Source organism: Dipodomys ordii, unplaced genomic scaffold (genome assembly GCF_000151885.1).
Source record: "Dipodomys ordii isolate 6190 unplaced genomic scaffold, Dord_2.0 Scaffold83, whole genome shotgun sequence".
Lineage (NCBI taxonomy): Eukaryota > Metazoa > Chordata > Mammalia > Rodentia > Heteromyidae > Dipodomys > Dipodomys ordii.
Genome location: NW_012267299.1, coordinates 2,346,603 through 2,364,305, shown reverse-complemented (window position 1 = coordinate 2,364,305; position 17,703 = coordinate 2,346,603). Strand labels below are relative to the sequence as shown.

The 17,703-nt window shown below is 40.4% G+C and overlaps 2 protein-coding genes across 2 annotated transcripts in view; one reads left to right on the top strand and one right to left on the bottom strand.

Annotated features, from left to right (window-relative positions):
* Nucleotides 1-9,414, top strand: part of Poc5 (POC5 centriolar protein) — a 40,207-nt gene extending 30,793 nt beyond the window's left edge. The window contains 2 exon segments of the mRNA XM_013025299.1: nt 8,019-8,195; nt 9,059-9,414. Of these exon segments, the coding sequence (XP_012880753.1) occupies nt 8,019-8,195; nt 9,059-9,199 (318 nt within the window). The 3' untranslated portion in view covers nt 9,200-9,414.
* An 868-nt stretch (nt 9,415-10,282) lies between these two features.
* The window catches only part of Ankdd1b (ankyrin repeat and death domain containing 1B), a 58,376-nt gene continuing 50,955 nt past the window's right edge, over nt 10,283-17,703 (bottom strand). The window contains exons 12-14 of the mRNA XM_013025250.1: nt 15,446-15,647; nt 12,677-12,808; nt 10,283-11,306 (exon numbers count right to left, since the gene is read on the bottom strand). Of these exons, the coding sequence (XP_012880704.1) occupies nt 11,245-11,306; nt 12,677-12,808; nt 15,446-15,647 (396 nt within the window). The 3' untranslated portion in view covers nt 10,283-11,244. The remainder of the gene's footprint in view (nt 11,307-12,676; nt 12,809-15,445; nt 15,648-17,703) is intronic.

The following is a 17,703-nucleotide window of genomic DNA, read 5'->3' as shown; positions in this document are numbered from 1 at the left end:
AAGTGGTGCTGTGGCTCAAGTGGTAGAGCGCTAGCTTTGAGCTGAAGAGCTGAAGGACAGCACCCAGGCCCAGAGTTCAGGCTCCACGACCAGACACCCCCCCCCCAAAAAAAAAATGCAATTGACAGGGATGTAGCTCAGTGCAGACCCAAAAAAAAAAGGAACAATTTTTTTGGAGTTACTGAGTTTTTATTAGAGAAGTACCTAGAGGATAGTACTGAATGAGAATAGAGTCTATTTAGGATAATGTGGTAGAAGTGAAATTATTACAGACTGACCCTCCTCCTCCTCTTGTTAAACTTATTTTCTTCTCAGGAAGGAAAGGAATAGACATAGGGTTAACTAAGCTTGTCAGACTCCCTCACCTCTGTGGAGCTTTTTTTTTTTAATTTAGAAATTTATTCTGTTTAATCCACAAGCTTTATATAGCTTTAGTTAAAAAAAGACAAACAATAACAAACAAAAAAGAAAAAACAGTGAAACCAAGATACTACATTCCAAATATAAAAGAATTCTGAAAAAAAGTTGTATATATCAAATTGGAAGAACAAGACAAAAATAGGAATGGAGCCATGACATCCATGAAACAAAATTTTATATAACTGAAGGATCCTTCCAGGACTAGTTAATTGCCTTTACAACAACAACAAAAAAAAAATCAATCAGAACAGAATAGAATGAAATTCCAGTGTTCTGAATCAACTTGTTACACATCAATATAACCCCACAGTGTCCTAGCAAACAACATGCTCGCATTTTGCCTTATTCTAGAGCTCAAATCTTGATTCTTTTCAGCAGAGACTCCACAGGCAATAGGAAGGGCTGTGGCATTGAAACCCTCATTTATACTTTTGTAAGTTCAACAATGGTCGTATCTCTGGGCAAGCTTTCAAACCATGTACGGTTGGAAGCATAACTTACATGGGTGTTAAGATCCAAGAAAAAGTGAAGGACCAAAAAAGAAAGGAGAGAGACAAAAAAAACACCCTCTGGAATAACCAGGGGCATTTAAAGGAACCAGAAGAATGCAAACAATATTTAAACCTCCTTTTTCGAAAAGGAGACTATTTTTTTTTGGCTTAAAATACTTCACTGTAAATGAATTATGTCTGATTTTTAAAAAAAAAGATGTAAAACGAGGGCTGGGAATGTGGCTTATTGGTAGAGTGCTTGCCTAACCTGATAAGGCCCTGGGTTCGATTCCTCAGTACCACATTTTTTAAAAAAGTCATTAAATCATAAAATACAGTTTTTAAAAAGATAGTGAACAATTTGAAATACAATGTCAATATGTATAAGTAAGACAACAGTTGGCCGCCTTCTTTTCATGTGAATTTGGCACAAAGGTATATAATCCCTTATAAATTCTTGAGATAATTCCTTCTCCAACTTCCAACCACTGATATAATAAAAAAGAAAACAGGAGGAAAAGCTTTGGTTCTTACCACTGCCCTGGCAGGCCATCACATGGTACCATTGCTTTGGACAGCTGTTGTGAGGGGAGAGGCCTGCGTCAACCAGATAATTGTTTATCTTTAGTTATCATCAGTCTTCCACCTTATTCAGTTCTGCTTTTGAAAACTACCAATTTTGAAGAAAAATACATTTAGGTCTACTACTAACCATGCTTGCTATTGACTGAAGTGAGATAGATGGATGGCTAGATGTATAGATAGAGATAGATCCATCATTTGACTGTTAGATAAATGTGAAAGCCTGGTACTTGTGGCTTATGCTATCTCCTAGCTACCTGAGCCAAACTAGGCAGAAAGATTGCAGAAACCTCTCAGCCCATCTCTGGACATGGTGATATACACCTGTGACCCTAAGCAATATGGGAGAGTGAGATTAGAAGGATTATGATTCCAGGCCAGGAAGAAGTCTGTAAGACTCTATCTCAGCAGAAAGAGGCTGGGCTTATTACCCCACCAAAGACAGAATATGTAAAATAGGTTCACTGTAATCCATGCACACTCCTAAGCAAGAAGCAGGATTCTATCTCAAAAATAACTAGCGTACAAAAGGGCTGGAGGTATGGCTCAGTGGTAGACTACCTGCCTAGCCAGCAAAAGGTCCTGAGTTCAAGTACTGCCAAAAAAAAGAGAAGGAAATTTGAATATGTGGAGATATATCAACCCTTGATATAGCTTCAGCTGTGTTTCTTTTCCATGATTTTACATTTTAAAATATGATCTGATATGGATGATCTCATTTAAACAACATGATAAGAGTTTATGTAAATTTCTCATTTTTCATTCATATTATATGTGCAGATGACACACACAGAGCTAAAAACTCCCTTGTAAAAATATGACTATACCAACAAGTCTGCAGTTATGGATAAACAAATATACAAGGGGGGAAATGTGTAAGTTTGCTTGCCAATTTTATTTTTTTGAAACAGTTTGACTACCTAAGATAATTTTGAAGTCTTTGAAACATGAGAAACAGTACTGTGAAGACATCCCTTCCTATTTGTCCCCCAACACGTAACAGCCACGCACATATTCATGAATATAATATACACATGGGTGCGTGCAGGAATACACATAGACCCCCTGTATCATCTATTCCTTGAAAAGAGCAATCTTTGTGACCAGACAGAATCATAAGTAAATCTTTCTCTAAGTCTTATGCTAGGTTTTTTTTTTCCTTCCTTATATGATTAAAACACTCAGGTTCACTTTAAATATGTGTTTTTATTTTTTAAAGAACCATAAAAACGATAGGAACAAGTTCATTATTTGGTTAACTTAATGTAAACCAAATCAATCAAACCCTGGTTGTCTTGTTCTTCATTTTAATCACCAAGTTTTCCTCCTAAGTGAACATTCAACTTTTTCCAGACTTTCTTGGGATTTCCATAGCATAGAAGAGATAGGAAACGAAAGCAAAGAGGGTTAATATTCTATAAAATAACATCTTCCTTTGTAAAACTGTTTTTCTCCTCTGCACACTTCCTCAGTGTGTTAAAGGAAGTGTCAGAATGTCATAGTGGAAAACAGTGTTCCAAATACATGTTAGACAGTTCATACTGCATCTCATTAGCTTGAACAATAGGTGGTACTATTATCTTTCTAACTCCAGTCAGAATAATTGAAGGAAAAGATTCTCAGATAGATTTTAAAACTAGTAAGATTTCTGTTCTAGCTTTCCTCTTCATCAGAATGAAAGGGATAAGGTATCATTAGGTAGGTAGTTGGTGCTACATTTCCCATTTTATAACTGAGGAAGTTGAGGCTTAGAGATTAACACTGTGTAGACACAATACCTCTTTTAAGAGCTGGAATTCAGACTTTGACAATCTGACTTAAGAGGCCTGGACTCCTCCTACCCACTAATCTGAATGTCTCCCTGTCAAATATTATGATATAAATGTGGGGTTTTAAAATATCATTTCCATTTTTTCTTATTCCTTTCAGGATTTTTATGTTGACAGGACTTTAAGTGCCAAAATTTTCTCTTTCAACGTTTTTTTAAAGCCAGCTAAGCTGATAGATTCAATGTTCACTACCATGATCAGGGCCCAAAAGTGGTCATTTACTTGAGTCTGCTAAAGCAGAGAATGATTTTCTTTTTTAATGACATTTGCATGCCTTATTATTTCATCTTAAATATGAGTTTGCAAGGTAATCTATACAATACTGATTATAATTAAGCTATCTTTCTAATCTAATCTACATTGTTATATATTTTCTGTGTATTTTCTAAGTTTCCAAAGTCAGTTTCTGTAAAATACAACATGAAGTAACAAAACTGCTGATTATAGGGTCCTTCTAGGTTTTTTCCTCCACTTAATTTAACAGCAATATTTTCAAATAACTTACCCTATAATTCTCTCAAAACCTTTAAATATTCTTTTAAAAATATCCTGTCTGTTTTTAAAACAGTTCTTTTTCATCACCTTTATACAATGTTAGTTTCATTACTTAACAAGTGATAAATCATTTAAAAATGAGCAACTCTGTGACAACTGTTTAACTCGTCTCTTTCCATCTTGCAGAAGGCCTTCTAAAGCAACTCTCAGCTTCACTGAGTACAGCTTGCCTTTGTGGTGTTTATCTCACTAGTGTTTCTCAGTCTAGACTTCTCTAGTTTTTCTCAGCCTCACGATGAGAAAAGCTACAAGCAAATGAAGTGTTTGAACCCTCAAATGTGGTGAGGCAAGAGTAAAGTAGCAGACTCCATTATACTGTTTTAAATGCTTAGCAGTTTATTTTTCTTTCCCAGTGAGAGGATCAAACCCACCTAGGAAGGTGGCTCAGTGGAAGAATGCTTGCCTTGCATGCATGAGGCCCTGGGTTTGACTCCTCAGCACCACATAAGCAGAAAAAGCCAAAAATGGTGCTATGGCTCAAGTGGTAGAGCTCTAGCCTTGAGCTGAAAGCTGAGGGACAGCATCCAGGCCCAGAATTCAGGCCCCATGACCAACAACAACAACAACAAAAGACAAAAACAAAAAGGCAAGGTCTCACACATCCTGAACAATACAATGCCTTGCCAAGGAACCCACCCCTTGCCTGCAAAGGATTTTCTTAACCATTAATTTTATTTTAGAAGAGCATTTGAGAATCTTCACTAGGACCGAAGTGCATGTTTATGGCACATACTCTCTTTCTTTGCAATATTTCTTTCCCAGTAAATTTTCACCTTAAAAAAGAAATCTATATTAAAAGTCAAGAGAATGTAGCTCAGTGGTAGAATGCATGCTTAGCACACAAGAGGCTATGGATTTATGTACCTTATTTTTGTCATTTAAAACACTAGAAACCTGGTATCAGTGTCTCATGCCTGTAATCTTAAGCTACTCAAGAGGCTGAGATCTGAGGATCACAATTCAAAGCCAACCCAGTCAAGAAAATCTGTGAGACTCTTATCTCTAGTTCACTACCAAAAAAGTCAGAAGTGGCGCTGTGGCTCAAGTGGTAGAGTGCTTGCCTTAAGCAAAAGAAGCTCAGGGACCACATCCAGGCCCTGAGTTCAAGCCCCAGGAGCAGCACACAAAAAGAGAGACAGAGAGACAGACAGAGAAACAAAGAGAGAGAGAGAGCACTAGAATAAAAATGTGTCTCTAAAGTTTAGAAGCATGCAAAACAGCTCAAATTCATAAGATCCATAAAAGTTCATTGTATTAAAAGCCAAATAGCTTCCATAAGCATTCTAGTCAAAAACACTTCTCTAAATTCCTCTCTGTAAACTCTCTTGACTATTTCTTCTACTTAACTATTTTCTCCTAAATAACATGCTTGTGTATTATCTCTACATTTATGAATTTCTGACATTATCTGCTGACTGGATAGAAGGATTTGACTTCCTGGCATTGCCTTATTCCTTCTCACCCCATACTCCTGGTATTTAAATATTTAGATGTAGATATTCCAACTTTAGATTAAATCTGCATTGGTGATGGCTGTGTAAACAAAGCTAAGCCAAGAATGTATACTATGACCACATTTCATTTTTAGTATAATTTTTTTGTTCCTAGCATTAATTAGTTTTGTCTTTGCTTAATTTTCTGTGAAATGTAATGGATTCTTTCCAACTCCAGGGAATTGCAAGTAATTGCTGTTTCCTCAAGGTTAATATGTTATTATGTTGATCGGACTTAAAATGCTATAATTTTCTTGAGTAGCATATACTGCATATTCAAAATGATCACTATTCTGCCATTTACGTTCCCAGACCTGTCTCCTCTGAAGCTCACTCCCCTTATTATTTCAGTAGACCATTTTCACCATTTATAGCTGGATACAGATGTGTAGAGTACTACACTGGCTAACTCAATGTTTAATAAATGTTCTTGGAAAAATGGTTGAGAGAAGAAATATATTTGGATTAATTCTGTGCACTGAAATTTCAGGTGTTTAAATAAGTTAAACCAAAAATACGTACATTAGAAGAATCTAATTATCTCAACTGTCCAATACAAGCTGTTTTGGCTCAATTATGGAAATAAGAAAACATTGATTGGGGCTGGGAATGTGACTTAGTGGTAGAATGCTTGCCTAGCATGCATGAAGCCCTGGGTTCGATTCCTCAGGACTACATAAACAGAAAAAGCCATGAGTGGCACTGTGGCTGAAGTGGTAGAGCACTAGCCTCGAACACAGAGAGGCTCAGGAACAAAGCCCAGGCCCTGAGTTCAAGCTCCAGGACTGGCAAGAAAGAAAGAAAGAGAGAGAGAGAAAGAAAACATTGTTGACAAGGTTAATGACAGTAATTTTAAAAATTCATGTGCATTGAAAATAAAGCTGAAATGAAATAAAGTAGGGAGAATGTTTACATTATTGGATAAGTATTTGCAATTATTAGATAAGGTAGATATTCATCAAAAGGTATTAAAGTTTTTGTTTTTCATGGGGCTGGGAAGGTGGCTCAGTGGTAGAGTGCTTGCCTTGCATGCCTGAGGCCCTGGGTTTGATTCCTCAGCACCACATAAGAAAAAAGAAAAAAGCCGGAAGTGGCGCTGTGGCTCAAGTGGTAGAGCGCTAGCCTTGAGCTGAATTGCTGAGGGACAGCGCCCAGACCCAGAGTTCAGGCCCCACGACTGGACCCAAAAAAAAAAAGTTTTTGTTTTTCAGAGCAGGGAATCAACATCCTAGTTCATATTAGACAAGCACTAACCCCTGTTTGTTTTGGGTTGGTTTGGGTTTTTTTATTTATATTTTATTTTATTTTTTATTTTTATTTATTAATTTACGTGCTCAGTGTGGGGCTTGACTCAGGGCCTGAACACTGTCCCTGAGCTTTTTTGATCAAGGCTACCATACTCTACCCACTTGAGCTGCCACTTCACTTCTGGCTTTTTTTTTTTTTTTTTTGATAGTTAATTGGAAGTAAGAGTCTCATGAACTTTCCTGCCAAGGCTGGCTTTGAACTGTGATCCTCAGCTCAACCTCCTGAGTAGCTAGGATTACAGATATGAGCCATCAGTTTCCAGCTGAGGTTTTTTCTTTTTTTACTTTGGCTCAAGATCATAGTTTTCTAATAAACAGGGAAAAGGCAGAACACAAAACTATATATGTCATTGGTAATATTAATTTTGCTTCTGGATCAACTTGCTCATAAAACTGTGGTTGTGAAGGAAGGAGAGCCAAGGAGACTAGAAATAAGAGATGTGAGGAACATCTGTGTGGTGATGGAACAATCTATTCTTGATTTGCATGGCTAGTTACAAAAATCTACATATGCCGGGCACCAGTGGCTCACGCCTATAATTCTAGCTATCAGGAGGCTGAGATCTGAGGATCACAGTTCAAAGCCAGTGGGCAGGAAAGTCTGTGAGACTCCTATCTCCAATTAACCACCAGAAAACCGGAACTGGTGCTGTGGCTCAAGTTTGTATAGCGCTCGCCTTGAGCTGAAGAGCCCAGGGACAACGCGCAGGCCCAGAATTCAAGCCCCATGACCAACAATAACAACAAAAATCTACATGTGACAAAATGACATAAGTCTATCCACAGGCATTACATGAGTGCCAGCTTTTTAGTTTCATTGTTGGAATTCATCAAAAGGTTAATCACTCAGGAAAATGGGGGCAGTACAAAGGGCTTCTCTATAGAATTTGCAACTTCCTGTGAATCATCATCAATGCAACAGTTTCTCAAATCTTCTAAAATAGTTGGCATATGTTTACAGGGGAATTTTGGAGTATTTGGAGATTGGGTTTTCGTTTTCTCTCATCAAACTGTATGTATGTGTGCATGGGACACGCACCAGTCCTGGAGCTTGAATTCAGGGCCTAAACACTGCCCTGAGTTTTTGCTCAAAGCTAGTGTTCTAGCACTTGAGCTACAACTCCGCTTCCAGTTTTTTGGTGGTTAATTGGAAATAAGTGTCTCACAGACTTACCTACCCACACTGGCTTCCAATCCTCATCCTCAGATCTCAGCCTCCTGAGTAGCTAGAGTTACAGGCATGAGGCACTGGTGGCCTGTGCTGTATATTTTCTTTGAAAGCAATAGAGATTTCACATAGGTTTTCTACCAACTGGATATTTTGTTTTGTTTGTTTTGTAGTATGTGCCAAGAATGGTAACTTCAGCACAACAGAAAGCTTCAAAAACAATTACAGCCCGGATTACAGGGAGATGTGATTTTGCTTCAAAGAATAGAATTAATAGCAGTTTGGCTATAATGGGAGTTTCTCCTCCCATGAGCTCCGTTGTTGTGGAAAAACATCATCCAGTCACAGTGGTGAGTCTGCATTGAACCACGAGTCCATGGTCTTTTTCCTGAAAGTTTGTATACTGAGAAAACCTTCAAAGGAGTTTGGGAAATATAAAAATTTGTAATGTCTGACACCTGTTTTGCCTTCTCTTTCTGTCTCCATATACTCCATTTACCATGTCTTTTTTCTGTCTGTTAAGAAATTGGTTTCAGAAACATTTCTTCTTCTACCAAATAGCATAAAAAAAGAATCCAGTGTGCTGGTGGCAAAAATGGTAAAACATATAATGATATAGAACAAAAACTGTGTACCCATGAACCAGCTGCTTGTGTAGCAGAATTGATTAGAAGAAAACTTCTTCTACTTTTAACTTTGCTCCTGGGTTTTTTTGGTGTTTGTTTTTGGCTTTTTTACCTCCTTCCCCTTTTATCAATACAATTGTCTGCATATTTCTAGTATTAAAAGAAATTCAGTTGCAATAAATGTGTATAATAGAAATATATATAGAATTTGAAGCAGAAATAGGCAAAAATATGAGGCCTCTGCTACTCTGGTTTGAATCCTCAGTACTTCCTAGTGTCTTCCAGAATTAGACACCGCATTTTAATGGTGAGCCAGTGCAGGGAACACTGGATAGAACGAGGAGAGGGATGGGTGAGTCCTGGAGGAGCACCTCCGTCACTCTGATCATTGCTCTGTATTCTATGTGGGTGTAGAAACGCAGGCTAGTGCTACGTTATGGATTCATTCTGGAAAAGGGCTTCATCATTTGTTCACCTGGCTATTTCACCCCATCCATTACTTCTATCTACTGGATGCTTAATGTGGAGATAAAATACTTGATACATAGACTCTTAAGGGATTATTAAAGCAACTTTTCTCTTTTCAGCAAACTATTTCTCAAGCAGCTGCTGCAAAATATCCACGGACCATCCATCCTGAAAGTGTCACAGCATCTAGATCTCTTGGAAGCAGGTCAGCCCACACCCAGTCTCTGGCAAATGTTCAGTCCATAAAAGTGGTTGACTAAAGTGAACCTTTTCACACACACATCGTCATTCCTCTAACCGTTCCAGCCTTGTTAGAAGATCGTGGATACATCATGTTCATCTTTTCAAACTTACCTCTTTTGCAAGCTGTACCATCCTTTGTAACTATATGTAGAAAGTATTTTAATGTTATTTTTATTTAAACAATTAAGTAATGCTTCTTTAAATTAAAACATGAACTTCATTTGTAAATATATTCAGCCTGTTACTAGTTATATCCCTAGAGTTTATAAATCCTGTTTTCTATGCAGTGTTTTCTAAAACAATTATTTCCAGTGTTACTGACCCATAATTTACACAAAATTTTGACAGGGAACAGCACTAAAAACATTATAAATCTAATAAAAATTAAACTAAGGTATTTTTAAGCCAGGCATGGTGTTGCATGCCTATAATCCCAGTATCTGGAAGGCTGAAGTAGGAGGATCATGAGTTTGAGGCCAGGTTGGCTATATAGTAAGGCCCTAGGGGAGAGTGGAACAATATGAAAGGAAGTGGGGGCAGGGGAAGAAAAGAGGGAGGAGGGAAGTAGGAATAGAGGAAAACGAAGATATTTTTACTTTGAAGTGAAAAAAATAAAGACATGAATGGTAAAAGAGGGGAAGTTTTCACCATTAGCACCAAAATGAAGGTATAAAGCATCAGTAGGGAATCTCCTGTTAGAGCGACATGCCTCTGATGTTCTTCCTCCCTTGTTTGAAACTGCAGCACTGAGCCACACTGTCCTCTCTGAACAGAAACTAGCCTGTGTAGTGTAGACCTGCTGAGCTTGACAGAAACTTCAGTGGCTGCTCAGTACAAAGAAGTCATCTGGGCAGCTTAGGAACAAAAGAACTTCAGGCTTCTCCACCTGTCTGTGGCTGGCTGATTGCTCTTAGGCCATGGTCTTGGGCCAGTTTCAGTGTCATCTGTCTAGTAAGAGCATCTGCCACCCTGCCTGTTTGCATCTGTGTTTACAGGCACAGCAAAATAAGTCAGTTCTTAGCAGTCTGCTAGGACCTTCAGTCGTGAGAAACAGAGAAGCCACCACTTAAAAGTCCAAATTACGAGTCTTTATTGGAGAGCTGGAGGACTGTTGGTGGATTCCTCTCTCAAAGACCAGCAGCCTGGAATGCAGCTAGCACAAAGCTTATATAAGGCTCAAACCACATAAGGTGTGTGGAATTAAACCTAACAAAAGTGTTATACATGAGCAAAGCAAACCAGGTGAGGCCACTTAAATTATAGCAAATAGGGAGACATAAACTGATGAGAATTAATATTGATTTCACATTCATTTTGTAACCTTTTCAGATTGCAATAATGAATACTCCTAATGAAAACACTTCGATCATACCAAAAAGTAGCAAGAAAATTAAAGTCACCTGTAATTAATCAACCAAGAGCTTAAAAATACATTGGTGTATTTCTAGAATTTCCTAGGTAATACCATACTTCTCTGTGATTCAAGGTTACCAGTGACTATTTTCAAACAGAATTTCTGTTACCAAAGAGAATTAAAAATTGATTTCCAGGCCACGGGCTCCAGCCATCACGGATGTTCTTTCTTCATCCTCACTCTGACCTCTTAGAAGAGACATTTCCCCCATTTATACAGATGGAAATTCAATCTGAGAACTGAAATAATATTGATTCCCAGGCCTCATAGGTCCCAAGTGGGAACCCCAATTTCAAAACCACATCTATCTCTTCCAGCACTTGGTTTTCCCCATGTCACCATGCATGCTGCTTTGTTTCTAAACATGGACAAAGCCCTCCTAGATTATCTTGTTCATGGACTGCCCCATTGACAGAAATGAGCATCACATGCAACTTGCCTTGAACAAAAACCAAAAAGAAAACATGACTTTCCAGTGGTTGGGAAATCTAAAAAGTCCAGCCTCTTTGTCGTCAGCTCCAGGAACCTGTCAGTACTATCTTCATCACTGGGGGGAAAATCAACACTGCCGAATGAAACTCATGGCACAGACAGGACTGAATTTAAAAGAACCGGATGCTAAGTGTACTAAGAAGTTCCTGTAGGCATTTAAGAAACTACACATTTCTTGGAGCTGGAGTCAGATGAGCTTTTGAATTGGCGAATCTTTTCTGGAAAAAAAAAATAGGATACTAAGTATGATGAGTAGCTAATATTTCTAAGAATACTATGTGTTAGATAACATCACCCATTTTATTCCATGACAGCCCTTCGATGTAGATGGGCTCATTGCCTGCCCTAAGTTAATAGATAAGAACCCTGACATGGTGAGGAACCAAAACCTGTGGAAGGCCATACCGAAATGATTCAGTCCTGCTCCAGAGCACAAACCACCACTCCATGGTATTCCCTGAGAGTTCCTACAGAGACTGTTCCACAGGAAAGAACAAATTTAATGACGAAGGAAGCCCAGTGTTTAGAGGATAATATCCTGGGGTAGGTGTCGTCCATGAGCTACATGTACCTGAAACAATGCTGGACCAGTGGCCAGATTTATTCATTTATGCCTCAAATCCAGACAAAACTGCTTCTATGAAATAATGTCCCATACTTTGCTTCAATGGTGGTCTTTGTATGAGAGCTATAGTCCCACCTAATTTATTAATAACTTTTTGTTTTGAAGCCGGGCACCAGTGGCTCACGCCTGTAATCCTAGGTACTCAGGAGGCTGAGATCTGAAGACTGCAGTTCAAAGCCAGCCCGGGCAGGAAAGTTGTGAGACTCTTATCTCCAATAAATCACCACTCAAGTGGTAGAATGCTAGCCTAGAGCTGAAGAGCTGAGTGACAATGCCCAGGCCCAGAGTTCAAGCCCTATGACCAAAAAAAAAAATTGGTTTTGAGGTACTGGGGACTGAACTCAGGGCCTCACACCTGAGCCATTCCACCAGCCCTTATTGATAAGTTGTCAAAGAATTTTCCTTAGATTGTGCAGAGTAGTGTGTGTGTGTGTGTGTGTGTGTGTGTGTGTGTGTGTGTGTCTGTGCGCGCGCTTATGTGTGTCTGTGCGCGCATGTGTGTATGTTGCCAAAAATTGAACTCAAGGCCTATCACTCTACCACCTGATCCATGTCCCCAGTTCCTGAATGATTTTTATAATAACTTCAGCTGGCAAAGTATATAGATGTAACATTTTCACACATTGTCACCCCAACAGGGGTAAAACTTCTCAAGTGTAGGTGTAGAGACAGTGCTGTAACCTATAGCCCGCCATAGAAGAGAGTTTAGCATTTGTCTCCCACCCCCATTATCCACACCCGCGAATACACATACACAGAGACACTCCCACAATGCCCAGTCCAGGGTGAAACTGAGAACCATGGGGCTAACACAGGACCATTGTAAACTGGGCCGTTTACCAAAGGAGAAACTGCTGGCCAAGTATGCGCCCTTGGCAGAGCTTGCTGTTCCAGGGCTGTTTTGTCAACTGTCCCCCATCTCTTCACGCAGAGGGAGATTCTGTCTGGGGAACTGTGACTCACCAGCTAGTTCAGGAAAACCTGCACGCACCAGCTCTTCATACAGATGTTTGGCAGGGTGGGGCTGTGTCATCAGAGCCCCGTGCAGCCAGATGAGCAGAGCCCTGTGGCCATGCTCACGGAAGCTCTGGTTTCCTGTGCCAAGGGCAAGAGGTCGCATGAAACACCATAAGCGATGCTGCTTTCCAAGGTAACCTTGATTTTAAGTTGCCTCTACCACCTTGGCTGCCCACCCAATCAGACCAAGAGCCCAGAGCTGCAGGGAAGCCCTTCAGTTCCTGCCTGCTTCTGTCTGATGCCCAGAATCTGGATTCCTGGGGTCCTGCACCTCCTATACTAGAGTGCCCCTAAGGGAACACTCATGGAACTAAGCACATGCCATGTCTGTGGGTGGTGATGACAGTTTTTTGTTTTGTTACCAGTCCTAGGGCTTGCCCTGTCCCTGAGCTGCTTTTGCTCATGGCTAGCACTCTATCACTTGAGCCTCAATGCCACTTTCGGCTTTTTCTGTTTATGTGGTACTGGGGAATCGAACCCAAGGCATCATGCATGGAGGCAAGCATTCTACCATTAAGCCAACACCCCAGCCACGATGACAGTGTTAATGTGATGAGTTTTCTGTGATGGGAAGACAGCTGCTGTAATCAAGAGCATCTCCTGCCCCAAGTGTGTATGTCACTGGGCATCTCATTACCAGGACCATGCAGGTCCTGAGTCAGACCTGTAACAAGATTCTGTGCTGCCACTGATGGCCCAAATCTCATTATTGATTAAGGCCTCCCCTGTGTCTAGGAACTGGCTCTCAGGAAATTCTGCAACTCAGGTCGGGATTTCTCATTCTGTAACCCAGCTGCAGACAAACTCCTGACAGGTACACTGGGGAGATGCTGGGACATGACAGTGCCAAAGCCATTGTCACTCCTGAGAAGAGTTCACAGGATCGCACACCACCCCTATGACAGGGTCCTTACAGAAGCAGACAGATGGTCCTCCAAAAGAGACCCTGAGCTCTGGGGATGGGGTGTGGAAAAAAGTTGGCTCTTCAGACTTTACAGGGGCAAATGTTTCCAGAAAAGAAACTATGTGCATAAATAACGTAGTCCTAGGAAAGCAAATCCTCAGTTCTTTCCCTAATCTTGTTCCTAACTAATACTTCTTGTATACCATGTGCATGGCTTGTCTTCACTCGAAAGCCTACAATTCCCAACAAAATAACTAGATTATCAACATCAGTGTCACCATGTCAAAGAGATGGCAAAACCATCACATGAGCACATGGCTTAGACAACATGTATTCTAGCCCTGGTGGAGAGAAACACACTGCAGACCGTCCATAAATATTTTTATTTAATTATTAACTTGATCATTGCTGTGCTGGAGACTGATCTCAGGGCCTCACACTATGCAGGCTGCACCTGTAGTCCTACTCCTAAAGATTTAACTGAACAACTTTTAAATCTTCCTTATTCTGTGGGGAAGTATTGTAAGTCAAGAGAGATTTCTAAAAGACAGCTCAATTTTCTTGAAGGCATCACAGAACACCCTATGCCTAATTAATTACCACGCAGAAATCTTAACAAAATGACAAAGAAGAAATCTTATTTAAAAAAAAAGAAATCTTATTTTCTTTTTACAGCTAAAGTTTATTTGAATATGAAATGAAAGCCTTAAAAGGAAGAGATGGACCCCAAAGAGGAGTCCTCAGAAATCTTTTCTGAAGCTAGTTCATCTCTATTTTTTTTAGTACATCATCAGCATTAGTTCCTATGGAGATGGGCCCTTCGAATTAGTCATGCAAAGTCCCATCGTTTGCTTGGGTGTGATGTGTGTGCTCACAGGTTTGTGATTCTACCATCTAATTCCTACCAGCTGTGTACCTTACCCACAGACCAAAGCAACAGACCAACTGATTGTGGGCAGAAAAAGTCCTCCAAAACTGTGGGTCAGAATAAACCTTTTCACCTTGTAAATTATCTCAGGCATTGTGTTGTAGTAACAGTTAATCAATCCTGATGGAAATCCAAAAGCAAATAGGAAACTACATAAAGTCCATGAATAAAATGAATATAAAGACATAAATTAGCAAAGTTTGAGATTTGTGGTTCTTCCATTTCTCTCTTTCCTAAATGGAGTGCTGACTGGATGGAAGAGGACTGAGGTTCAAGCTGGCCCTAACTAAAATGATGATGATAATAACAATAACCAAAACTAAATAGGCTGGGAACACAGTGGTAGCAGCAGGAGTGGGAAGGTCTAACAAAGAGGGTGATGGGAATGAATAAAGTCAAAGCAGGTGTATTTGCTCAGGAAATAGAGGAATGCACCTGCTGAAATTGTTTTAAGGAGGACAGTTGGGATGGGGGAGAGGGAGAGGGAATGAGGTTTGCCATTGTTTACATGTGTAAAAACGTTTCGGTGAAATCCATTTGTACAATTAATATGTGCCAGCTTAAAAAAAAAAAAAGCATTTCAAGGGACACTGTCTTACCAGGGACAGGCCAACTGTTCAAAGCCTTAATGGCGTGATGCCATTCAGCCAGGAGCCTTGGTTTCTTTGGTGGCCTGCTCCTGCTATCTCCTGTGGTCCAGTGAAAGCAGTCACCCCTCTGCACATGCAGCTTACTACAGCTCACCGAGACATGAGCTCTGCACACTTACCAACCACAGCTGTCTGTCCCTCTCCCACATCCCGGGCTCATTGTGGGGAGCCAGGCACTGACTGGGAAGAGGGAGGGTGCTATCCCCCCCACCAGCTGATCGGTCCACACTCACCTGACCACTGGGCCTCAATGGCTCTGATCTGGTCATCTGTAAAGCTCCACAAGCGGGCCAACCTCTGCCACTCATTAACTTGCAGCTGCCGATAAGCCAGGTTCCAGAGAAGTGTGCGGATGTGTCTCGTCTCCGGGCTGTGGTCTTGCTTGAATGTCAGAGTGAAACCTGCTGAGGGCTCCCCAGTGCTCTCCTCATGCTCCTAAATTGAAAAATTATTTCAGGCATGATCACTTATTTCAGAGTTTGTATGTTCCACATATAATTGCTAAGGTGGTAGCCAGGACTTCTTTCAGTGTTATTTGTCCTGGGTCTTTTTGTTTTTTACTCATCCAAAATAGAGACAAATGTCTTGAAATTAAAAAGAAAAAGTTTGAATAGAAGCTGGGCATGGTGTAATCCCAGCTACTGTACAGACAGAAAGGTCTTGAGGCTGAGGCCAGCAGGAAGAGGAGGAGAAGGAGGAGGAGGAGGAGGACAAAGAGGAAGGAGAGGGAGGAAGAGGGGGGGGGAGGAGAAAAGGGGGGAGGGGAAGGAGAGAAAGAGGGAGGGGGAGAGGAGGGAAGAAGGGAAAGGGGAGGGGGAAAGGAGGGAAAAAGGGGAAGGGGAGAAGAGAGAAGAAGGGGAAGGGGAGGGGAGAGGAGGGAGAGGGAAGGAAGAAGGGAAGGAGAGTGAAAATAGAAGAGAGAAGAGAAAAGGAAAAGAGATGAGAAAGGAGAAAAGAAGAAAAGAGAAAGAAGAGAATAGAAGATACTCCAATAGTAGCATACTCATCTAACATGGGCGAGACCCTGGGTTCAATCCCCTGTAACCCACCCACCCACCCACCCACACACACACACACACACACACACACACACACAGGTACTGTGCAGCTATCAGAAAGTGGGAAGGATTTTGCAATGTTTTGTCCCATGCTGACTTCAAAAGACCAGAGAGATGTAATGACAAAGGAAATGTCAAAATGATAAACATGTTTAATGGCCTTACTTTCAACTCCTCTCCCCTATCTTCTTTTGGGTATTTAATTTTCAAGTATCAAGGCTTCAGTTTGAGGCCAAACATGGTGGCTCAGGAGGTAAAGATCTAAAGGTCTGTGACTAGAGGCCAGCTTGGGGAAAAAGTTAACAAAACCCCATCTCAACCAAGAAACTGGGCATCTCAGCTGCACAGGAGACCAGCCCCAGTCAAAAATTCAAGACCCTTTCTGAAAAATAACTAAAGCAAAAAGGGGCTGAGGGTGTGGCTCAAATGAAAGAAAACTTGCTTAGTAAGCAAGAACAAGGCTCTGAGTTCAAACTGTCATATTGTTTTTTTAAAAATTCAGTTCCTTAGGGCTGGGAAGGTGGCTCAGTGGTAGAGCGCTTGCCTTGCATGCATGAGGCCCTGGGTTCGATTCCTCAGTACCACATAAGCAAAAAGAAAAAGCCGGAAGTGGCGCTGTGGCTCAAGTGGTAGACCCTAGCTTTGAGCTGAAGAGCTGAGGGACAGTGCCCAGGCCCAGAGTTCAGGCCCCACAACCGGACCCAAAACAAAAAATTCAGTTCCTTAATAAGTCATCATAAACTGGCCCTAAGCTAGGGAAAACAGTAAATTGCTAGTCTGCCAAAAAAAAAAAAAAAAAACAACTAGTTGGAAGAGTAACACAAGCTAGAATTGCTAGAACTTAAAACAGCATAAGCTAGATTTTAAGAAGTTCCCTCTAACCACCGAATTTAATAATGGGTGATTGGTTAGTTACACACACACACATACACAAACACACACACACACACACACACATCAAGTAGACATTTAATTTGAAATAATCTACCATAGATATAGGATATATAAATCGATAATGGATACAAGAAAGGAACTTTAAATGACTATTAGGAATCATTTTATATTAGTCCAGGATACAACATGTTTGACAGACAAAAGACAATTTGAAATAATTATAAATGCATTTGGTGTAAGTAAAGCTGTATCTTAAAAACAAGATTTCCTCTTAGCACAGATCTGAAGACCCAGTTACCGGTTAACATGTCCTCCAGCCTGTGAGGCTGTATTTGCACATTCTATACTGTTTTCAATGTTTATCTAACATCATTAACATCTGTTAGAGGAAAAAAAGGTTTATCCATTTAATGGAAATACTATAGTCTCATTTGGCAAAAGAATCAAAGAATGCCACCAGGCATTAAAAACCTAGCCAGTGAGTCTTTCTATTCTCGGACAAAATGTAGGACCCACTAAAGAGCAAGAGAAAAGGCAGA